The 25,872-nt window shown below is 33.0% G+C and overlaps 2 protein-coding genes across 3 annotated transcripts; both read right to left on the bottom strand.

The window, feature by feature from the left end:
* Positions 1 to 1,123: 1,123 nt before the first annotated feature.
* Positions 1,124 to 5,456, bottom strand: LOC129221190 (uncharacterized). Its single transcript, XM_054855643.1, has 3 exons — positions 5,275 to 5,456; positions 3,504 to 3,879; positions 1,124 to 1,414 (listed from the first exon to the last, which is right to left on the bottom strand). Exons 1-3 carry the CDS (start codon positions 5,425 to 5,427, stop codon positions 1,320 to 1,322), a joined length of 624 nt encoding a protein of 207 aa, XP_054711618.1. The 5' UTR covers positions 5,428 to 5,456; the 3' UTR covers positions 1,124 to 1,319.
* Positions 5,457 to 13,204: 7,748 nt separating this feature from the next.
* On the bottom strand, positions 13,205 to 25,066 carry LOC129220530 (uncharacterized). 2 transcript variants are annotated; one of them, XM_054854958.1, is made up of 3 exons: positions 24,893 to 25,066; positions 16,577 to 16,952; positions 13,205 to 13,525 (listed from the first exon to the last, which is right to left on the bottom strand). In XM_054854958.1, the coding sequence occupies exons 1-3, from the start codon at positions 25,043 to 25,045 to the stop codon at positions 13,431 to 13,433; spliced, it is 624 nt and encodes a 207-aa protein (XP_054710933.1). In that variant the 5' UTR covers positions 25,046 to 25,066; the 3' UTR covers positions 13,205 to 13,430. The 2 variants fall into 2 exon arrangements, with proteins under 2 accessions (XP_054710933.1, XP_054710932.1); XM_054854957.1 differs by lacking the exon at positions 24,893 to 25,066 and adding an exon at positions 19,444 to 19,616.
* Between the last annotated feature and the right edge of the window lie 806 nt (positions 25,067 to 25,872).

Below are 25,872 nucleotides of genomic sequence, written 5' to 3'. Positions count from 1 at the left end.
TCTGTTAGATTTGTATTAACAAAATAAAGCGAAACAGCTAAGTCCAAAGAAAGCAGATGTTTTTAGTATTATTTAATGATACTTTGAGCACGTTTTACTAAGCTATTTTTGTCGTATCTGTGCAGATACCCCTAAAAATGCTTAGTAATTGTCACTTACGGAGAAAATAGTTTAGTATATGAAAAGGTTTTGAAAAGAAAATTTGTCGTAGCTACATTTATCAATTTTAAATTAAGATTTTTACAAAAATACTCTCTCACGGTTTTTAGATAAGTTATTTACGAAACAACTACCGCAAGTTGAGCATTTAATTAAGTCATAAATCAAAGAAACGAGTTGTAAAACTTTAATCGTCAATTTCTCATTTTGAGCTCTACTGCAGGTACCACATCTGTGCTTAGCACGGCAGTACACTTTAAAATTACACTTAGCTATTTTTTTAAGTTGCATATAACAGATAATGTAAACTTCAGAATGCTTTCCTTTCAAAACTGTCCCTTAACAAATTCAGACAATCATTTCTTGTTAAAACAAAATGCCTGAAAGAGAAAAAGTGTTGCCAGTTTTTATGTACAAGTAGTATAACTATATCTTTCAAAGCTCTACTTAATGATTTTGGTACATGTTTTGCTGAGGGATCAGGTATCCTCATGGATCAAGTATCCCTAATCTCCCCTACTATTTACTATGGGCATACCCAATTAAATACTTAAGTGTTCTTGAAGTGTGGGTTCAATTCTAACTGCTAAGCTGCTAACGTTCAATTACTGTTAGGTAATTAAAATTATGGACAGGAAATTTTGTTTGAGCTTTTAAAAAAATATCGGAAAATAATGAATGGGAAAGCTGGGTATATTTTTGTTAAAAAAGCTTAAGGCTCTTAGACTCCAATTTGTGGTCAAATTCTGACGTGAATCATCTTGAACAAAAGGCAGGACTCCACTTTGAGCGCGATATTATGCAGAGTCAAATTGAAACGAATGAAACACGATCATAAAAAATTTTTCTTTTTCCCTCATTCAGATAAATTCGGTTAAACTGGCCGCTTGCCAATTCCTTGGCAAACGTGCTCACACTGTACTCATTTGAAATTTTACTTCTTTTAAATTCAAAACACACGGAATGACAAAAGCAAGAAAACTTTAATAAAAATGATCTTTATGGAAATGTATTTACATTGCATCATAGAAGACAAAACTAAAACGCATGCAGCGTCTTTAACGAATCCTTCGAAATTCAGTCAACGGTCGGAATTGTAGGTTGTTCATAAACGTTTTATTATAGCATAATGGCACAGTATTTTGTTTTTAAATGGTGTTCTATTCGATTTTGACGTCAGCACATCCTCTGAAGTACTCTTGAGGTCCACAACCAAGTTTTCCTTTGCCGTCCGGGCAAATACCCCAGTTGTTGGCTAGAAATTAAAAATATGACACATTACTTTTGGGAAAATACATTATTTACAAAAAGAAAAAAAAAACATGGCTAAGCAATTTTAGTTGCTAGTACATATAAGGCTTTTCCCTATCGGTTTAGAGTTTTTAAGTCAGAATATTTTGAAAGTGATTTTAAAACAATTTAAATAAATTATTGCTCTGATGGATTGACAATATTTTGATTTGTTCTTTTTCTTTAGCAAATTGTAAACTTTCAGAAAATGCAGTTGAATGCAAATAAATGTTTGTTTGAATTATTTGAGCTGCCGTGCCCTTATCTTGAAATTAATTTTGTTTTATTAATCTGTTCATCATAGGCCAATTTGGCATGCTTTTTAGTGAATAAACTATGCTGACTTTAATAGTACTTGAATTCGACAATTTGTCCTACAGAAATAAAAAATTTTAGGAGCCAGAAAAAATTCAGTCACCAGACAACTTATTTCCAGAATTTACATACATTTTTTATCGTTCTGGAAGAACTAGGCTCCAAAGTATTTTTAGTCGCCCAGGATTTACTGAAACTTGTTTATATATACACAGAAATATAGGAAGTTTTTTTAGAAGACTAATATTCATTATGGAGTAGTGACATGTACGAAAACAGTGAAAAATCATAATAGTGATCACGTTCATAAAAAAGCATGAGGATAAATGAAAAACAAAACAAACATAAACTGAAAAGTACAAAACATTGCAGGGTTTTTTTAATATCCAAAATGCTAGAAGTGTGCATCTTTTTCATTTATAAAGGTCTACTTTTTTCTTACACAGTTTTACTGACACCAACCACCGTTTTTAGTGGCGATTGTGTTTATAACCATCGCTTGAGTGATAAAATTTTGATTTTGAGGAAAAATGAGAAATAATAGTTCGTATGAAAAATATAAAATCCGAAGACTTTGATAAAAATATGTTTGTTCATTTGTACAGGGAAGTAAATAAACTAAACTAAATCGATATGATTCCACTGCCTGTAGATTCAAATAAAACCTATGGAACAAAGCACAACATTTTCAAATTGCCATTTTTACTCGATTTAACCTCAGTTTTATTCAGTCTGTGTAATCGATCTCTAATTATTAGGCAATTATGTTTCTTAATAAATATTTTGATTTGAATCGAAAATTATTTTGTTTGCAAATAGATACTTTTCACATAAAAACCTATTTGTTTTTCTAATAATCGGTCACATTCGAAAACTATTTAAAAACGTTGTTTCTCAAAGATGATAACAACCAGCCAAAAACTCTACCAATGGGAGAAAAACATATGGATTCTTTTTTTTTAACTTAAAGAAATATACATATCTTTTAATGACCTAATTGTTGTCTGCTGGTAACATCATTGAAACAAAACCACGTTGATGTTTTGAGATATACAGGTTGAGCACAAATTCAGAAAAATCATATTTTTGAAACTTACAACAAATGATGCATGATTGTAAAAAGAAAATGCCATTTTTTTCAGATTCAAATATTAGTGAGTCTTTTATTGCGAGACAAACGTTTACTCTAGTATGTCATTTAGTTCACTCCACACGATGGTGACCACGTCAATTCTTTTTTAGGGTTACGTCTAACACATTTTTTGTCCATCTCTGCAGCCGAAAACACTTCAAAAACTGCAGTGCACAAGTGCGTTCACTGCACATGTGCAAGAACGCACTTGTGCAGTGTTATGAACCATATTATGCCTCAAAATGCGTGGGATGAACAGGGCTACAGAATAAATATTGTTGCGTAACAAAATCGCTCCCCCCCCCTCCCATACACACATTAAGCATTTGAAATGGAACATTTTTCTTTTCATTATGAGCTCACTCATTACGTATTTTGTGTAACTGAGCTTCGTTGGGAAATGAAATTGATATATTTATTTTCAAATTCATGCATTACTTGTCGAAATATGTGCAGTATGTTCGAAAATATGATTTTTTGTAATCGGGTCCATCATTCGTGCCCACCTAATATAACAGAATCACGCTGTCTGCATTCAACGTTAGTAGGGCATAAAACGTGGTGTAAAATGGATGCAGTTTAATAAAACTTTTCAACATGTACTGACCTGCTTTCCAGTGCCATTGGAAGACGCATCTTTCGCATTTCAGACCCTCTGGCAATCTCAAAGGAACTTCGACAATACCTCGCCTGCTACCCAAAGTGAAGCGATATCCAGAACCATCAGCGAGAGCGATGGGGTGCTTGTCCAGACATTCCTGGTCAACTTTCACACCTTCTTGGACAGGACAGAGCTTGAACTCGAAGAACCCAAAATGGTTAGCGAGGACATTTATTTTGGCTGTGATTTCCTGGCCTGACTTGTAGGTCCTCACGATGATTCCATTGCCGTACTTTCCGCCATCCTCGTTGGGTCTTGGCTCAGGAGAATTCCATGCATCACCGCAAATTCCACACTTCCCTTTGTTAGTTCCCCAGAGCCTCTAGAAGATGCAAACGAAACTTTTACTTCACTATTTCTGGAAAATATTAGAGTGTTATATGCCGTTGGCGAGTGCTGTGTTTACCAATTTATCTTCAGTTTTTAGCACTACTTTCTAAATTTTGCGAACCAAATCATCTGAGAAGACAATTAATCATCAAACGGATAGATCAAAAACTCAGAACGAAACGTTTTGGTTTTCCATACAGAAGTGTTTTTTAATGAAAATTAGTTGCAGAAAAATCATGTGGCGTGTGTGGTGTGTGATTACTTGAACATTCGGAAAAAGAATATATTGTTAAATTGCGTGTCATAAAATGTTTTGATGGTTCGAGATAAGATGCTAATCCTTTTGTCCGTTAGCGTCATTAGAAGATCCGTTCAGATCTATAATTTAAGTTTTTTCCAGTAGGGTAGGGACAAATGGTATTTATGCCGAAATATAATATCTACACAAAAAGCTTCAAGCACAAACAAAAAACATACGCCCTCATATAAATAGTTTATACTTCTGAAAACCGATTAATAATCTAGAATAATCGTTACAAGAAAAGGTTTCGGACCCAAATCGTCTTCCGATGAGTATATGTATTTATAGTACATTAAATTATGATTTTTTTTCTCTCCCTTACTTTCACTTAGACATACGCATTTGCAAATGAAGAGTTGTCAGTCCTTTTTTTTTCATAAACCTTGCACCATAAGTTAACAAATCATTACAACCACCAGAATACAGCAATTAATCTCATTTCTTATACCTCGTACGCCAATTAAAAATCTTCCTGATTCGTAAATTTTTTCTCAACATTTAATTGAGTGTTAACTAATAAGTTCACTAGTTCCAAAATGAATTAAATAATGTCAACTGATTAGAAAACCAGTATTAAAAGTTTTCGGTGAGAAGGAAGATGTAGGATAACTTTTTAGGTTAACAATCTGCAATATTTGGGTGAAAATATTTATTGGCATCAAAGAAAATAATTGATAAAATATATAAGTAATAAAAGTTTAACTATCAGTTTTATGTTCTTACATGACGTATCCATAGAACAATCTATAGAACAATAGAGTTAATTAAACTACATCTTATAACTATGTCTACACAACGTAATCAAATAGGCTATGTTCTCAACAATTTCCTCACAGGTAATCAATCTACAAGTTTTTTATGTGCTTGATAAGTACGAAGAAATTACCAATAAGTCAAATACCAACGGAAAGTTAAAAAGAAACAAGAAATTAGTTAGGAAATAAATATTGTTAATTGCCCCTGTTCTGTAACTATGTTTCGTAAATAGAAAAAGTAGGATTGCATACAATCAATTAATCGAAAAGTGCAATTAAGTTTTGAGTTGCGGTTTCATCTGATCAAAACGAATTATTAAAAATATCTTACAGCAATTCCACCACACCACAATTGGGAGTCATCATAGTTGGGAGGATTCTTGAACCCAAATCTCCACATTGATGATCTACCAGGAGGATCGTACAGTCTGGCATGACCCAAGACAGTACCAATGAGGCAGAGGGCAGTTGCTAAATACAACATGGCTGACAGAACTTAGCTGAGTGAGGCTAAATCATTAAGTTTTGGTAACTTTTATAGATTTCAAAGATTTCTTGCATTTGGTTGCTCTCCCACGGAATTTATTTAAATGATTAGTGAATGCATAGAATAGCGCTAAGAGAAAAGTGAAGATTAAAGGGAGAGACTCAACTAGAATATGATAAATCATCAGATAACACTCCTCAGAGGTTTACTGATAAGGTTCTAACTTCTGTGAATACTGTACCAGCCTGTTAACAAAAACACTTGTTCGTAAAATCAGAAGCTTATTTAAAGTAAATCTCGAGTGAATCTCGAAACAGTATGACTTTGGAACAGAAAGGTTAAAGACTTGCCGCTTAATAAAATCACCATAGTTTAATTATGAAACCAAAAAATATTGTTTCCAGATGTGCAAAAATATGCAACATACGATTTTAAAGTAGTTCCGAGATTTCTGCATTTAAGGTATAAGGTAAAAAAGAATAGAAAATGTAAGTTGTCCACGGGACCGGTGAATGCATGAAAGATGCAAAAGGGATACACTTTTAAACTTCATTAGCCTAATGGTAAACTGCAGACTGATTTTGAATGTCGAGTGACGCAATTGATTCTTTTTTTTTTCGGCAATACTTTAAGTAAAATTTTTAACTCTACTTTAAGGCACTAGATGTTTTACGGTGTTCTTGGTTTGAAGGGGCGCTTGATGTTTTTGTGTGATTCGCTATTTTCGTAGCATTTCTTCAAAAAAATCATAAAAAAAAATCCGTATGACAAAAATTGCGGCCAATATATCCACTCCTCATCACCTTTCTAACAACTAATTATTCATTCTGGAAACTTATTTTTACTATTAATTCATTTATGGATATTAAGAAAAGATTGGGGGGAGGGGGGGACTTGGAAGAAAAAATACTCGATGAATAAAATGTCGGAAGGAAATTTGCTCGGGACGAATGCAAAATTTTTGAGCAGCCGGCATGCACTGTTGTCCTCCTGTCTTACGCCATTTTCACCAACCGCATAGTAGCCCTTTGTAGTTGAGCAGCGTTTCTTATGCAGTCGAACTCGCTTGTAACGAGCCCTGATTTAACGAGAGTCTGGATTTAGCGAGGAAATCAGAGATACTTGGTTAGTACAATGTTAAATATACGGGAGCATAACTCGATTTTAATGACTTAACCCCGCCTTAAGCGAGCAATATTTCTGTGATTCATGAAATTTCTGTTGATTTCCAGCTAAGTTTCCTTTTTGGGAAAATTTTATTCATTAATATTTCGAAATCAACTGAAAGTTAGTAATAAATAATAAATTCTGAGAACTAGCGATGACAGCACTTTTTTTAAATTGTGAAGTAAAGAAGCATTTAAAAATAATACATGTGTGTGTATATGTGTATTCCGCAAAAACAATGACACAAGAAACAGACATTCAAACAGCTCAAAGCAAATTAATTAACATATTCCGTACTGCAAAGGGATTAAAAAGAAGAAAAGCGACTGTGATGAATTTTTATGATTTTTTTTTCACGAACTCGTTTTTACCCGCTCTCGGTTATAATGAACAAATACCGTTGTCACTTTGCGCTCGTCATAAGCCAGTTCGATTGGATTGTGTTCCGCGGAATCGCAGGGTTCAACAGAGATCACTCAAGTATTCCACAAAACGTGCTTTTTTTTTCTCTCTCTTTTTCTCAAAACGTTAAAATTAGCCACTTAAAAAATAAGGTTTGAGTGAAGTGTTTGAGTATTTTCCGGATTAATGGCTGAGAAAATACCAATAGTGGATGAAGAAGCCATTAATTGTCAATGTATGACCTTCAATTATGTCAGCTCTTGAATACGCCTCTTTTATTGAAATGTCAGTTGATTCTTTCTTGCACCAGAAATTAAATGATGCTATTCAGTGAAATTCTGGTTCAATCTAAAAGACAAATGTTCTCAATTGTCACGAAACTCTTTGGGGACACTTTTGCTATTTGCAATTAAATTTATGTTCTCAACTTATCCCTCGACAGAAACTAAATATCATCACAGACTAGAGCTTATGTCGAAATGCAATTTTCATCCATAAATTCTGCTAATAAGGATGTGTGTATATGTCATAGTAAAAATAGGCACCGCTCATATCATTCAAATCAAAAGTTTAAAATTTTGTATGAAATGATACGTAGATGTTTAGAGAAATTCCTTTTATTAAAAATAAACCATTCCAATATCTTTAACATTCAGCAATCTGATAAGCCGAATTTCATTAATTCTTGCATAAGCGACGAATCGTGAGGGATTAATTGCAAATAATCTATTTATTGAATGATGAATCAATTTGAACAATTGCAGGTACATGTTGCAAGCTTGTGAACGACCCCTAACGATTCACTGTCACTGCCTATATCCAAGATTTATTGAAATTCCGCTGATTAGATCGCTGATATCTTTCTGAAGTTTTAAGTTTTTGAATAGTAATTTTATTGTGAGTTGGGGGATTATTGAGTTTTAAAGAATGAAAGATATAAATTACCATCGTTCGCGCATGCGCAGTGAAAAATTAATTGCTTTAAATATTTATAACTCATAAAATTTTCCATATTTTAATTTCAAATTTTAATATCTTGTATGCTGTCAAGTTTTCTGACAGTTTATTTAGGGTAAATGGAAAACAAAGCGTATTATGAGCTAAAAACCTTCAAAGAAAAACCGTACTTTTGAAAGAAATGATTATTTCTTTGAATATCAGGGATACTTTTCGAAAGTATATAAAATATTTGTAGGGGAATGTGGGGTAAAGTAAAATAGCGGGGCAAAGTGAAGTATTTGCTCTGCTTTTACCTATCAAGTAATATTTTAGTTATGTAGTAACATATATGGTCTATTCCAATCTAGAAAAAATTACCTCTCAAAATGAAAGAATATAATGAAGCAAGCAATTTTCAAAAATTGATTCTCAGATTGTAATATTTTGTGGTAAGTTAAAAATTATTTTTGCTATTTTTCAATGATAAAGTCATTGTTATTAACATTTGAAATATTAATTGAGACCTTCAAATATTCAGTGCAGTATGTATTTATTTAATATTAGGATCATTTGTATTTTAAATGCTTTGTCAAGTGTATGCGGGACAAAGTGGATGTGACAAAATGAAATAGTTCATATCATTCACTCATTCAACATTTTATCAAAACACTTACGTATTCATTTATTAATTACTTTATTAACATTTACTCATACTCTAATTCTCTTATATTTATTCATTCATTCACTTATTTTCTTATTCATTCACTATTTTATTAACTGATTTATTTTTCTCATTTATTTGTTTATTTATGTATGCGTTTAATGTTTCATTTTCTTTTCATTTATTCATTCTTTCTTTTATTTACTCATTTATTTGGTCAAAACTATCTTTAATAAACTATCTTTAATAAAAATATTAGATTAGAAAAATTACTTATTTTTCATTTTGCCGCATGGAAAAAAATTGAAAATTTTCCAACTTTTTTGGAGGTACAAATATACAGCCAAAACTAAAAAATTAAGTTTCAATGCAAGTTTTATTATAAAATATATTGTTTTTTCTTTATCTATACCTTAATTTTCAAAACTAATTTCAAGCTTGTTCATTTTGAAAAAAAGTAAGTAATCTTAATCTCTATTTCACTCATTAAAAAACAATTTTGCTTTCCTCGAGCTGTTGATAGCTTACATGCATGGGTCATTTAATTTTTATTGGAAAGGGATAGTTGAAGCTAACTTTTATGTGACAAAAGTTACAGAACAATTGGTCTTTTATTTGTGTTGAAATTCGTAAAAATGTGAATATTTGTAGATGTCCCAATACTTTTGGTGATATAGTGTAGTTAGAAACCACCCCAGGAACATGGGTAGCTGCAAAAACTTTTCCTGGGAAAAGCAAGGTAAAAATGCACTCACTAACCAATTAATTAGAAAGCTTTGAGAGAAACTTCTTGTCTTATGCGCACTTCGCAAGATTCTGGAGGGAGTATCATGATATGGTGCAGGTTCTACTGGCATGGGAAGTGGTGCCCTGGTGTTCCTCGAGGGTGAATAAATAGGCATGCGATACTTAGATATACTGGCAGATCAAGCGCACCCGACAATGTTGCATTTTTATCCTGATGGTGACAGACTTCATGGACGATAATGCAACTATACATCGTGCCAGAAGCGTTGACAATTTGTTCGCTGATCATCAGTCTGATTTCCGACACCTCCCCTGGCCACCGCATATCCCAGATTTTAACCCCATAGAAAATGTGTGGGATATGGTGGAAAGACGCATCCGATAGCACTCTTCTCTTCCATCTAATTTACAAGATCTAAAAAGCTGCATAGCCTTTGCATGGTATTCTCTGGATGTAAATGCACTCCAGAAGCTATTAGACTCGATGCCCAAACGAATCAGAGCAGTAATCCGTGCAAAAGGTGGTCCAATAAAATATTTATCTTGGGTTTCTAATTCATTGGCCAATAAGTGTATATTATGTTAAGTAAGTGATGTTTTTGATTGATTTTAATGTGTCTTCGAACAATAATTAGTTTAATTTAGTTACATATTCATTTGATTTAAACCCTTTTGTATTCAGTAAATTACCGCCCAATAGCCAGGGCTAAAGCAAATATACATGAAATACACCGCCAGCTCAGACATTTCCAGCCGAGAACTGCAGTTTCTTGCTTATTAGCACTCATCAACTCAGTCACTTTCCTATGCTGCGCTGATGAGTGCTAATAAGCACGAAACTGCAGTTCTCGACTGGAAATGACTGAGCTGGCGGTGTACTTCATGTATAATTCCTTTTGTATTGTTTTCCGCACATCCGACATTCTTTAGTTTAATGACGTTTTTCGCACAATTCACATCAAGGGGGTAAAATTCTATGGTCTTTCATATATTTCAATGCCCATTCACGTAACATTTTCGATGTTATTGAATTTTAAATGCACGTTACCTTCAGCAATCGTGAACCATAATAAACAAGTGTTTGAGAAGTCAAAGTTTCAACCGTTTTAAACATGCATCCTATGCAGCAACTAAATCCTCTCAAGCTATTTCTCCATATCGTCGCCTAAGAGCAACAGTAGGATATCTTAGTGTTATTTCTGGGATTAGATGTTTAAGTGTTGCTCTGAGGCGACAATATATGACAGTACGTTTTGTCAATCTTATTTTCCTAAATTTTTTATGAATTCGAAAATGATTTTTATAAAAATGTGTCTGATATTGGGTTTCTTTGTGCAGAATATATTACACATTTATGCTAAATGTAAATTCAATAATATATGCACTCATGCTCGTTTTATTGTGTTCATGAAACCATAAGCATAACGACATAACGTTCCTTATTACTGTGAGAGCGATAGTTTTTTAAAAACTATTCTGGAAAAGAAAATTCAATCAAATTTTTATCATCAAAATCAGAATTTCATACTTACGTAAGTAAAGCGAATTTAAAAAAAAAGGTACAAGTAAATTCTATCTAATCATTAAAATTTTGCTTTTCTATGAGGAAGATTAACATGTTTGGTCCAAAAAACATAAATTTTTACTTTTTCATTTTTGTTAAATATGTAGGACTCGTATGTTTAAAGGAGGAATTAGAATGGGGTTGTTTCCTTCATAAAAAGTACTACTTTTAGTCACTGAAATGGATAGGATGGGTAAAAAAAAATAACATGGGCCCAGAAAATACTTTCATTTTCCCAACAGTTATGTTTTAATTAATTTTTTAAACCTGTCCGATTTTGAAAACAAGGCGTGGTCTTTATGATGTCACAAATAATGCAATTTGGCGCATCTTTCTACCACGTTTCCACATTATGATAATCAAGAAGCGAATTAAATATTGCGCTCTACGCTTGCTATCAACCATATCGTTGCCAATGCATGTGAGTAAAATACGAATTAAATATTTTGCGTGAATGGCAATACAGAATGGCATTTCATCATTTGTGATGCATCGGCAAGAAATGTAAACAATGGAAGCGCACCGATTTAAGTAATTTTTTAAAGATATTAAACTTGAACAAATTATTTAAAAAATGATCAGATCCTATTTCTTTAAGCATTCTCTTTCAGAAAAAAAATATTTTTAAAATTTTGGAAACGACCCCATTGTTTTTGGTTTAATCCTTGTGCTAAATTCTGTACCTCAGAGCCAGACTGACGTAAGTCCAAAAACTAAATTTTTCGTTTATTAGTGCATTGCATGTAGAAGCCTATTCCGCATCGAGCCATTTGGACGTAATTCTTTCAAAAAAATCCTTTTCAATTTTTTTCCAGGCTTAAAAGAACGCGCATTTCATCCTTTGCATTCGCCAGAAAAAAGTTTTTCCTCTCTCCTATAAAATTAGCATAGCATAATGTGATTTTCGTCCTTCTGGCTCTGAGGTACAGAATTGTTTTTTTAGTATTGTCACAGTTTAATTTAAAAGATTAATTGAAGAGCTCGGATCAGATATGTGATAAGCCACAAGGAGTGACTTTTCGATCAAAATTTCTGTTTCTCATAAATAAAATTGAATTAAACATGACAATGGATTGTGTCGTTTTGAGAAAAACATATCTGGTTTTAGTATTGAAGAATATCGAATGTATAGTACCTTTGAAAAATTCTACAAATATTTTTTATGAGTTATAAGTTGGCCTCCTGAGAAATTCATATCATGTGGCATATAACAATCTTGCCCCGAGCCCTTCAATGGGATCGTTTCCAAAATTTTAAAAGTATTTTTTTCTGAAAGAACATGTTTAAAAACATACGTTCTAACTATATTTTAAATAATTTGTTTAAATTTAATATTTTAAAAAAATTACTTAAATCTGTGCGCTTTCATTGTTTACATTACTTGCCGATGACATCACAAATGATGAAATGCCATTCAGTGTTGTCATTCACAGAGGAAAATATGTAATTCACATCTTACTCACGTGTATTGGCAACGATATGGTTGATAGCAAGCATAGAGCGCAATTTTAATTCGATTTTTGATTATCATAACGTGGAAACGCGGTACAAAGATGCGCCAAAGAGCGTCATTTCTGACGTCATCAAGACCACGCCTTGTTTGGAAAATCGGATAGTTTAAAAAATTAATTAAAAAATAACTGTTGGGAAAATGAAAGAATTTTCCGGATCCATGTTATTTTTATTTATTTATTTTTATTTTATTTTATTTTATTTTATTTATTTATTTATTTATTTTATTTTATTATTATTATTATTATTATTATTTTTTGCTTATTCTATCAATTTTAGTGACTAAAAGTACTACTTTTGACTGAAGGAAACAACCCCATTATTAACTTCAGAAAAATACCTATCTAGTATTGAAGCAAACGATTAGGCATTGGATATTTAGTATTGATATATGTTTCATGTATGAATTTTCGTTTTTATGAAACTCTTACATTATTCATGCGAAGCTATATAGATAAGTTATTAAATATATCAAGCATGGTCATTACCTCATAGCCGTTAGCTTTCAATATAGAACTTAAATTGACCTCGAACTATGCTTCTTTTGCATTAATATTTCCCATGGTTAAAACAAAGTTTTGTTTTTTAACATACAATAGTGAGTAGAGTTAAATGTTTCTAAAGATTGTGTCTATACGTACCACTATGTGTCATACACGTACTTGTAGAAGAAGTAGAAATTCAATAATGAAAAAATCGTATTTCAAAAAAAAAAAAAAAGGCATCCACTGTTGCTACTCCACTCAATTTACATCTTGTCTAAGAAATGAAATACGTAGTGATCAAAATTTTATTCACAAAAGTCTCTTTAAAATTTATTTACAAGGAGTTGGTAACTGTAAATATTCACTTTTCTTCATTGTGTGCAATTGGAAAGGAAATACACAACGAAAAACAACCTTTCGGAATACTTAACCTGTTGTGTAGATTGAGAAATGCATTGTCCTTTTGTTGAATAGTGTTTCATTAGAAGTAGTTCTTTCTTAATGAATTGGCACTAGAACTATTCTATTCGATCTTGACATCTGCGCACCCTCTGAAGTATTCTTGAGGTCCGCAGCCTAATTTTCCTGTGCCGTCTTCGCAAACACCCCAGTTGTTGGCTATAAGAGAAGGAGAGAAGGAAAATTTAGTGATCAACTTAATTTTAAGTTTAATGCGTGGAATTATTATAATGTTGAGCATGCCGAATGGGCGAAAAGTTTCTTAATGTTTACAGTGCTGTTGCTTTTTACTTCCTTTTACAAAAAAGGAAGTATTGTATTCGCAAAAAAATTTTCACTCAAAAATCGACCTTAATTTCCATTTTACTCACCCCCGAATGAATATTGAGTTTTTTTTTCGACTCGACCACACGTGGATAAGTGCCTAAGAACGTATAAACACGCGAAATATCCATAATGACGATTCTGGAATTAATTACAACGAATTTTCTCGTGACGTCTGTATGTACGTATAGATGTATGTGCGTATGTATGTCACATAACTCAAGAACGGTAAGTCCTAGAAAGATGAAATTTGGTACGTAGACTCCTGGTGGAGTCTAGTTGTGCACCTCCCCTTTTGGTTGCATTCGGGTGTCTCTAAAGGGGTCTTTTGCCCCTTTTTGAGGGGAAATCATTGTTAATTTCGATGTAAATTCAAGTAGTGTTATAATTTGGCAGACACTTGGATATCGCCAGTCTTTTGGTCGCCACGTTTTGCTCCAACTTGGCGGCAAATTTGGCAATTTTTTTAAGAAAAACTGATTTCAATTTGGCCACTGTTGGTGATATTTAGAGAGTAAACTATTGAATCACATGAAAATTGCCAGTAATGGGGAAATGGCATTAAATTGGAGTTAAAGGAAGTAAAAAGATCTGATGCACACATCAGCTGTTTTTTTTTTTTTGCACCCCATTCGTTGATGTTATATTTTGATGGAACAACCATGTTTTTTTTTCTTTTTTCAATGGGATGATATACTTATTTGGGGAAACATTTCAACTTTTAATGGTTTGATTTAATTATTTGGCGAATATTTTAAAAGCTTAATTTAATTCTTTGACGGACTATATATTACTTAATGGCTTGATTTAATTCTTTGGTGGGTTATTTTTTTATTTTTTGAAAAAAAGTTTGAAAACGTGCCAAATGCTCCGCGTCATCTAAATTTCCCCGTCTAATGTTTTAGCTAAACTATTGAGGACTTATTATACCTCCTTTTTCTTCTTTGTCAAAGTTTCCGAAAGGAATATAACAAAAATAAAAATGTTGGTAACGATCAAAGGACTCTGTATGAAAGTTCTGAAAGCAAATCATCTGATTGCAAAAACAGATCCTTAACCAAAGCATTTCATCGCAGAAACACAGACTTTTTTTTTCTTCTTCTTCTTTTTTTTCTTTTTTGTTTTTCTGAAATCGTTAGCAGTCACTTAGTAAAATTTCTTCCTTTAAGAGAAGACCCCAAAGAAGAGGCAAACGAATTGTGAGGAGAAACCGATAGAATGAATCATTAAAAAAACTCTAATTCATTCTTTTGTTTTTGGCTTCTTTTTAGTTATTTATTTTAAGTTTTTAATTGTTTTAAGTTTTAACTATTGTACAGGATATAAAGTAAATTTCGTGTTATTCCTTTCTTGAAATCAGTTGCTAACTCATAACATTACTTTGAAAATAAAAATGGACAAAAGACTAGTACTAATTTACTTCTACTAAGCCTTTTCGTGTTCTTGAAAATTTAGCTCGAACCTTCGATTCTGAAACATTTTACTGTTTTGTCGAAAATTTTCAGTTATTTTAGTTCATTTTAAAGCATTAAAAGATAATTTAAGTTTTCATTTTTATTAAAAATATATTTTTGCATTATACATTCGAGATATGGAAAATAAGTAATGGCATATAAGAATATAATAACTTTCTCTGTTCTTTTTTTGCGCAAAAGAAATATATGTATCAAACGTCTTCCTTCAGTTTTGATAAATACCAAACACTTAACTCTTTTTCAGAGTACATTAAATTATTTTAAGCAGAACCCAGTTTATATGCACAGAAAAATCATCAAATTATGCATGCAAATATGCACTATTACATTCCTAAACTATGTACTAAAAATTCCAAAAATCTGCAAAAAAAATTTTTACTCTCCCAAAGGTTTTTACATCTAAATAAAAACAAACTTTCTTTCTATTCTAGTACTTTTTATATTTTTGGTGGTAAATTTTAGTTTTTGGCGATAATATGCACAAAAAAAACGGACGACTAGAGAAAAACTCACAAGTCACAAAAAACAAAAATAGTTTTAGTCAATCTTTCCTTTATGAAAAAAAAACTGTGGATAAAAAAAGTGAGTCATGTGCAGTTACTTCGAAAATTTGCCGTTTTGAAACAGTTACGAGCATTAGATTTCTTTACACAAGCAAACATTGTTGAATCTAATTTCGAACGGGTGGTTATTAGGAAGTGTGACCAGATAGAAAAGTGAAAAAAATAACCTGTCATCCTTCGTACGGCAGTCAACTGTGCCTGGTGTGCCGCTACCATTCTCATTACATCAACTTTTTAGTTGATTACACTCTTTGGGTCATTGGCAAGCGTTCGCTCTACAGCCTACACACGAATAAACTAGTTGATAACCAACTCGGTTCAGTTTTAACAGCGTTGTGGAGCAGCTGCTTGAATAAATTTGGTTTATTTGAAGAAACGTTGATTCAACTAGCTTCCTTGTGTGAAGACAACGAAAAATGCCAGTCAACTTGTTGAGAGGCAACTGTTTCGAAAAGTTGATACTATTAACCGCCTCGTGTGTAAGAGGCCTTAACATCAAAGAAAGTGAAAATATACAATTAATTACGTATGAGACAGTAAGAAACAAAGGGATGCCAAAATTAAAAATTTAGAGACAATCAGTAAAAATGGTAAGTGAATCTCTGCCTTGATAGGTGCAGCTAAACAGCATGATTTGGCAAAACTTTTCAGGGAAAGCTTACATGGTACCGGAACTTTAAACAGGTTTTACTCATAACTTGAAAATATCAACTAACATCCCTTTTCTCCTTACTGCCTCATAGACACAAATACACATTTGCGTATAACACGAATTCTACTTAAAAACTTCAAAGAACAAAGCAAAGTACTTCTTTATACCATTGTTGAAGTATTGGAATATAACATACCTGCTTTCCAGTGCCATTGGAAGACGCATCTCTCACACTTGAGGCCCTGGGGCAACCTCAAGTTTACTTCCACAATCCCCCTCCTGCTACCCAAATCGAAACGGTATCCAGATCCATCAGCTAAGGCGATGGGGTGCTGATCCAGGCAAGCCTGGTCTGCCTTCACTCCGGCCTTCACTGGACAGAGCTTGAATTCGAAGAATCCAAAGTGGTTGGCAACGACATTAATCTTGGCTGTGATTTCTTGTCCAGATTTGTATGTCCTCACAATGATTCCATTACCGTATTTGCCCCCATCCTCGTTTGGTCTTGGTTCAGGAAGGTCCCAAGCATCTCCACAGATGCCGCATTGGCCTTTGTTCTTTCCCCAAAGTTTCTACAAGAAGTAAAAGTCACCATTGAGTGTATTCACTATTTAAGACATCATTAAATCTAATCAGTATTTTTTATACGCGTAATGCTGTTAAGTTGCTAAACTTTGTGTACTTTTTTTCTCAAAAGTCTTACAATTTTCACATTGCTTTTAAGATACGGTACACTGAAGTGAAATTTTAAGGCAATTTAGTTTACTTCATACTTTATTAAATTTAATCCATTGTCACTTTTTAAATGAAAAAAAGATCATGTTTGACCATAAAAACGCATGTTTGGAAAAAAAGCATGCTGAAGCAATAATTTTACTTCAGCATAATAATTAAAATGTGGTAAAAATTTCAGTTGTTTTCTCGAAAAAGAAGCATGAGTTTTAAATAGACGTTTTAAAAAAGTTACGTTTAAAAGCTAAATTGTACGTACATTTCAATACATCCTAGGACCCCTTTAATATTCAAATTGAGTAACTTTTCTCTATATATTTAAAAAAGTAACGTCAAAGAAATTCTGAAAGGAAGTCTGTTCGGGTCTGTGTTTAGGAGACCCCATAGCACCAACAGTCTTGAAATTTAGTACAAAATTACTCCGAGACCCGGAGGTTTGTTTGTTTTTTTTAATTTTAGATTTCAAATTAGTTTTTCTATATTTAATTTTTTGAGATAAAATTTCACGTGAATTATCTATTAAAGGAATGAAAGATTTCCCACATCCCTTAACATTCTATGTCGTTCGAGAGAGATTTTTTTTCTGCATCAAATAACGCTTGATTCAATTTTCTCAATAATTTACTGCAGCATATATAAGGGTTTCTATTTTAACGGAAATTCCTATGCTCAACTCAGTTCAAGTCCTTAGCTAAAGAGCAAAATATATTAGAGCCCACAAATTTGAGAGCGACTTAGCAAACGTAAAAAAACTGCTGTTTTGCAATGCTCAGGAGCCCCTTAGCAACTATAGCTCTGCAAGTTAGTATAAGTTAGTTTAAAACTCGTGATAGGAGTGCTTTTTCTTCTAATCGAAACTCGTAACGCATTTTTAATCTGATTCTTTCTAAATGACGTTTTAAATCTTTGCGAAGCAAATAAGATTGCGAATTAATCTTCGTGGTTTGGTGAGCGGCAACAAGCAGGGGACGGAGCCCCCTAGTAATCTACATAAAAGAAGAATTCTGTGTCGTTTGAAAACCCTTGAATATATTAATTATATAAAAACTGAGAGAAAACATTTTTAAAAAAGATTTTAAGGTACCAACTCCCCTTAACCCATTAAGATCCATCAGCTTTGCAGCAGAAAATGGACCTCTTCTGTACATAAAACTTAACTATTAAGCAGCAATCTTAATTATATGCACATACAACACGTTTTGTGAAAATTGATTCTGTAAATTTTGTGTAAATGGCTGGTCTATATGTTATTTTACGGCCCATTGCGGAAGCAAAACTACATTAATTTACCAAAATTGGGTCGATTTATTGTTTAACTCAGAAATTTTATGTATAAATAATGGCATTCCTGACATTTATTTTTTTATGAAAAGTAATCTTGAATAAAGGAAGGAGCATGACTGTATAAATACATGTAAAGATGTGTTTAAAGCATACCACATGTTTTTTAAAGCAAATTCATTGTAATTTTTTTAACGAATGATTATTTTTGTTTTTTTTTATTTATTTATTATTTATTTAACATAAATAAGACCCAATTAATATTTATTTTCAGTTAAGAATAAATAAACCGCTTGTCAACTGAGATGAATAAGTTACGTTCAAATTTGCATCGTACGTTTGGCATTTGAATCACTTTTTATTGAAAAAGAACAAGTCCGTTTAAGAACTGTGTTGACTTACGTCCCTTTAAAGAAAAGCGATTCATTTGAGCCCTAAGTGAATTTTTTTGTTTATTTTCTCATGGTACGGCACTGTTATCATTTCCTGAGACTTTTCAATTCATTCACGCTTTGAGCATGCACTGACAATAAATCAAATGCTCATTCAATACAGCAAAATCTAGTATAATTTCTTGCCCCTCAGGGATCTTCTTCGGGAGGGTTAATGAAACGAAGACATGCTTAACATCATGTCACGGAAAATGCAATTTAAATTACTATCTACGACTGATGTAGAGGCTTTCCTGAATTGTACACCGCAATTCTATTCCTAAATTGAATCCATCGAGTATCTTTGCGACTGGACCATGGAATTTCCGACATTGAGTTATGGTCCAGAATTTCCAGCCAGCAAGGTAATGGGTGTACCGCCGCCTACAATGCTGGAAAATCCTCCACTGGCCATGAAAGCTTAAGTTTTTATATCCACAAAACAGTTATTCAAGTTCATTCGGCTGAAAACCGAAGGGTTATTTTGCCAAAATGAGATTGAAAATATCTTTATCTTGTACCACTGATGTCAAAACCCCAGACGTGTAAGTATTTTGAAACTAACATAAGTATTTAACACAAGAGGTCATATTTATAAGATCAAAATTAATAGTCTTACAGCTATTCCACCGCACCACAGTTCTGAGTCATCGTAGTTGGCAGGGTTCTTAAATCCAAACCTCCACATGGATGACCTACCAGGAGGATCGTACAACCTGGCATGACCTAGGACGGTACCAATAAGGCACAGGGCAGTTGCGAAAGACAACATCGCTGACGAATTGTTGTTGAACGGGCTAAATCGTAAATTTTTGAATGAATTTATACAATTAAATTGTTTTGTGCATTTGGCCGCTCTCTCACGGTAGAGTACATTTGAATGATTACGGGATATAAACAATTGAAGGACAGCGCAGTGAAAAAGAAGCGAATCACATATGTCAAGCGGAGCGTTGTGTGTCAATTTGTTAGATAACTTCGAAAAAAGTTAGATACTGTGTGCGATATAATAATGATAAAATTATACAATGAAGTGTAAGTGTTAATTCGTTGTATCGTTTCACAAATGACTCAAAACTGATTAAGTGAAGAAATTTATAGTGTAATAGATTTATGAGCAAAAAAAAAAAAAAAAAATCAATAATCTTTCCCTACTTGGAGACGAACTTAAAAATATGATTCAAAAATATTTTTGAATCTAAGTATATGGTTTGAAGCTTAAATGTCGTCTGATACTTCAAAACAATAAATGCGACATCTTAAATATTAAATATCGTCTGCTACTTTAGAACAGTACATACAACATTTTAAATCTTCAATATCGTCTAATACTTAAAAACATAAATAATTAAATAAGATTTTAGAGCTTTAAATGGAATGTGGCCTTTAGAGCTCGTTCTACGAAGTTAGTGATAAAATTAAACGTCTCTTAGTGTTTTTTTTTTTTTTTTTTTTTTGAGCAATCACGATTGCTTATTGTTCTCACTTGACAGTTTTGAATTCCTATGATTTTACTTTCCCGTCGCCTCCCTCTACAGCGACACCATCGGTCGGCCTTACGATGCTGCTTCTCTAGCGAAAACCGTCTCCAGGTTGCGTCACTTACTTGCCTACACTTACACATACACCTACACACGCATACACCTACACACACTTACCCCTACACACACAAACACATACACACACACGCATACATACTGACACCTACACATACACACAAACAACACACACACCTACACACGCATACATACTGACACCTACACATACACACAAACAACACACACACCTACACATACAACTACCCACACATACACATACCCCCACACACAAACACACATGCCTACACACATACACATACACCCCACACATAAACAAACATGCCCCCACACACATAAACACACACGCCTACGTACACATACACACTCGTGATTGCGAAAAACATAATTTGACTTCAAGATGTCAAAGTTCAAATTAATTTTTTTTTTGCTTGATTATTTTGTTTGCTCACTTAAGCATTCATTAACAAATTTATTCATTCACAGTTCACTCATTTATTTTAATCATTCATTAATTCATATGTTTATTCATTCTTTAACTGTTGCTTTATTTAGTCATTTATTCATTCGTTCAACGAAAAAAATTTCTAAAAATCAAATAGAAAATATTACAAAAAAAAAATGCTTAATTATCACTTTGCCCTAAACATGGAACAAAGTACAAATTTTCCAATTTTATTTCACGATCCAAATTTACTGCTAAAACTAAAAAATAACATACTAATACAAGCTATTTAATGCAATAATACATTGTTCTTCCTTCATCCTCTGTAATTTTCAATTTGTTCATTTAGAAAAACGTATTTCATTTGAACTATTTAACTTTGCCCCAAATTCCTCTACTTATTATATTACTAGTTCTTTGTTAGGATCTTAAACTTTCAGCAAAGCTTGATTTGTTTGGAAGCTTATAGGAGCTTAGTTCCTGTACATCTTTTCTTTTCGGTGAAATTTTACAGATTCGACGAAACTTCGAACTATTCAAGATTTTACTGAGCCCTTGATAGAGCTCCTGCATTGTTTGAATTAAAAATTAATCCCTGACTTTGGGTAGTTTTGTAATTTTATTTATGCAAACTCAAGGGAAAATGAATGCTGTTTAACCGTGCATCAACATAAACTTGATGATTTAATTAAGTGCAGAAAAATTAACCAAAATATTAATTTCATAGCCCTTTTAATTCGTTTCAGTATTTTTGTACTAATGGAAACACACAAAAAGCAAGGGTTCCCAAACCGGGTGCCGCCACACCGTGGGGTGCCTCAAAAAGAAACAAAGGTGTGAATGGGATCAATATATGTGCATAAATTAGACATAGGCTATGGTGCTGTGAGAAAATCATAATTCTTCAAAGGATGCAGTGAATTGGTAAAGTTTGGGAACCTCTGCACTAAGGTGTGAATAATTTGTTCTTCAGAATCACTTATGAAGTTTTTTTTTATGTAAATATGTATGCACAGGGTCTGACTAATCCGGGCGTGAGGTCGGCCAGGCGACCAAAGTATTTCCTTTAGTGACTAGTTCACTCAGAACGATATATAAAAACAAAAAACAATATTAATGTAAATTTTAGATTTCTTTAAACATGAACGTTTTCTATTTTTCTCCCAAACAACATATTTAGACCTGAAGTATGTGTAAACTTCACTTCGAATGCAACTTCGAAATTTAATTTAGAAATACGGAATTTAGGCCAAGCCCAAAAAGTTGCCGATTTACAAGGAAATATCATATAAATATAATGGTGCCAATATTTATACAGCTGTTTTACATCCTTTTTATATCAAAGTATTCTGAACAGAACAAGAATTTCTTTATATATATATATATATATATATATATATATTAAATTATTATTTGAAATTGCAGAAGAAATACTTCAAGAAAGGTATTTTTCTGCTTTGTTTTTCAACTTTTTTTTTTAGTTTAAATCAATTTAATATTGTTATTTTTCTTTTAATTTAAAGTTAAGCTGTTCATCACAAACTAATCGCCAACCCATCATGTCACGGCGAAGTTTTCTCTGGAAGAGATAACTTCTGAAAAAACGATTTATCATGAGTGTCGTCTATAAATTTTTCCTAGCTCCTCAGATTTTTTTTTTTTTAATTGTCGGACTGTGCATATATATTTTATAAATTGATGTTTAACCTTTTCAACCACATTAACTTGATTATTAAATTAAATTTAGATAATTTGATTAAAATATTAAAATAGTACTCTAATTTAAAAGAATCTTTTTGTACTCTTGGAAAAACACTAAGATGCGTGTGTGCACATTTGCCTTCCAAATTGTTAGAGCAAAAATTCAGTTGCGGCTGATATGCGAGAAAGTTTTTTGTTATATAAAATTATTTTAAAATTTAGAACTAATTAAGCGGTTGCTATTTGATGAATGATAAACTATCCTGTCTACTAGGGGAGCCATTTAAATTTTTAAGGGGGTTGTTTTCGGGGATATTTTTCTGATTTTTGAGAAGGGCCCTAGCGTTTTGGGGCTGTTTGTGATATTTAGGAGGTGCGACCTTGCTCTTTGGGGGATGGGCGCTCCTGTGTCTACAACTTTCATGTGGGGGCTATCTCATATCGAATTTTCATTTTCAAAACTAACAATGCAGCCTGAACACGAGGGTGGTTTTTACGCGAGTAAATACGGCATTTAAAAAAAACCCTTAGATTTCATCACTTTAAGCGCAGTATTTTAACTAGTTCCTGCTTGATTCTAAAATCTAAGGCGAAGATATCTGACACATGTTGAGCTAGTTTAAGAGGAGACGGTACTTTAAAACCTTAAAAATAATTTTTTTTCAGGCTTTATAATTTCAAAATATTCAACAGAGGGGCTAAAAGTATTAAAATATACGTACAATTTTACTTTCTAATGCGATTTTCTCAAAACATCAATTTTAAAAACTAGTATGTTGTGGCCATCACGAAACTTTCTTCTATATTTTTCCTTTTTCTGATCCCTCCCCATGCTTGACGGGGAAGCAATATTCCTAACAAAAACAAAATGACACATGCAAAAACTTGACGACCATCCCAATGTCTGAATTATTGTAAAAACAAAACAAAGAGCGAAAATTGAAAGTTACTTTAAAAGCCTTACTTGAATTAATTACAAATATTTTATTTATTAAAAAACATAAGATGGCAACAGTTAAAAATTTTAAATAATTGAGATAATACTTCCGATCATTTCCATACAATTAAAATCACGAGAAATACGCAGACGACAATCTATTACGATTTATCTTTCTTATTGTTGCATTAATAAAACTATTTTTATTCGCAAAAAAAAAAAAAAAAAAAAAAATCAACACCTCTTGGAGCGATTGGAGTCAAAATTGAACCAAAGCCTGTTTACGTATGGATTCACATATATTCCAAATTTCAAACAGAACGTAGCATTACTTCTTGAGAAAGGGCACTCACAATGGAAAAAAAGAACGGGCGATTGCGCTACCCCCTTTTTAGCTGTTGACACCAAAATAAAATCAGCTCTTATACCCACTAAGGGCTACTTGTCAAAAAAATTTTGTTTGATTCCGTTCGTTATTTCTTGAGATACAGCAGTCACAATTCACGACAAAAAACGTTCTATAACTCAACCCCCGTTTGAGCTATAGACACCAAAATTCAATCAGCAGCTGCTCCAGTTAGGGGCAACATATGGACCAAATTTTGTTTGATTCCACCAGTTACTTCCTGAGGAATAGCAATCACGCATAACTCAAAAAACGTCCCATTGCTCCACCCCCCTTGGAGGAATTCGCGCCAAAAACCAATGGGCACAAGTTCACATAGGGTCACGTATGTGTACCAAATTTCGTTCAATTTCATGCGATAGTTTTTGCTGTAGAGCGGCCACAAAAAACTGGTCACACACAGACGTGACACACACACATACACACACACATACATACACACACACAGACAGACAGACATTTTCCAAAAATAGTCGAAATGGACTCAGCACACCTCAAAACGTTCGAATCCGTCAAAATTCGAAATTCGAAAATTTGCATGAATCCAATACTTTCTTCTATATATTAGATATAGAAGAAAGTAATATATGTTCATTTTTCCAGAAAACTACACACATATTATTTCGAAATTTTCACCATTTTATTTTTCTGCCCATAATTATACTGAAATGAAATTTTTGCTTTAGGATTCACACATTCACTTGAACAACTGATTTTATGGCAAGGACTTTTTTTTATTTAAAAAGTCACAATTAGTTAATATTTAATCAATTAAAAATACAAAAGATTTTTTTTTTTTTTTTTTTTTTAATTTCTCTTCAGTAGACTTCTAGATATCATTTGAAAACACTGAAAATTATAGGTCTCCATCATGAAAACTTTTTGAGAAAAAATTGCATAAAGGATAGTAATTTAACTTTATGGGTATGAAGGGTACTGACTCCCTTTAGTTGTAATAAAAGGTACAAACTAAAGGCTTCTAATCAGACTTAAAATATGTAAATAAATAAACCAATCCATTACTTGTATTCCTCCGCACCAGAGTTGATGATCGATATAGTTTGGAGGATTGTCAAAACCGAACCTCCACATGGAAGACCGGCCTGGAGGGTCCTGCAGTCTGGCATGGCCCCAGGCAGATCCCAGAAAGCACAGCGACAGAACCAAAGCCAACATATCAGATTTGGACAGCGGCAATAAAGGTGCCGCGCCGTGAATATCAGATAACTTTATAGAAAATCTGTGCCTGCATTTGGCTTTTCTCTCACACTGAAAAGAATACTGGAAGATTGAAAAGTGATTAGAAAGTACCTGTGTAAATGCTTGCAAAGGTCGATTTGAGGAGAAAAAAAATGTAAATATTTTTGCAAGATAAATAAAAATCTAGAAAGGGAATTTATGAAGTGAAATACTCTATACCCAGTGACGTATGCTGAAGTATGGTAAGGGGGATATAACGGGCACTATCAGAGATTGCAACCGGTCACAAGGCGACTAAATGAAAAAAGACTGCCATTAAAAAAACTCATTTGTCAATCGCCTCCTCAAAAATATATTAAAAAAAAAAAAGAACACTAAGTGAAGAGTTTCAAAATTTTGCTGACTTTGATGAGGAAAATTAGAATTTTAATACGTCACCGCAGTCTATCTCTACTTATACATACGTACGGACCTATACTGCAGTGGGAAGGTAAACGGCAGTATCTGCAGAAATGAATTTTCGAGGTATTTGAGGATACTCGTTTTGGAATCCAAAGCAACAATAGAGAAAGATTAGACGCTATTTTCGCTCGTTTTTTTTTTTTTTTTTTTTTTTTTTTGAGCAATCACGATTGCTTATTGTTCTCATTTGACAGTCCTTGACGTTGGGATTATTTTTCAGCTTGGACCAGCAGCACCACCGCCCACCGGCGCGGCGGCGGCACGGCTGCTCTGTTCCTGAGCACTGTCCCCCGGAATCCACTTCTGCTGGGTGGTGGCGTCCATGTCCTTCACACGCATGC

The sequence above is a fragment of the Uloborus diversus genome, chromosome 4 (assembly GCF_026930045.1).
Source record: "Uloborus diversus isolate 005 chromosome 4, Udiv.v.3.1, whole genome shotgun sequence".
Taxonomy (NCBI): domain Eukaryota; kingdom Metazoa; phylum Arthropoda; class Arachnida; order Araneae; family Uloboridae; genus Uloborus; species Uloborus diversus.
The sequence above is the reverse complement of the archived record's forward strand: the minus strand, read 5'-3'. Positions and strand labels throughout refer to the sequence as shown.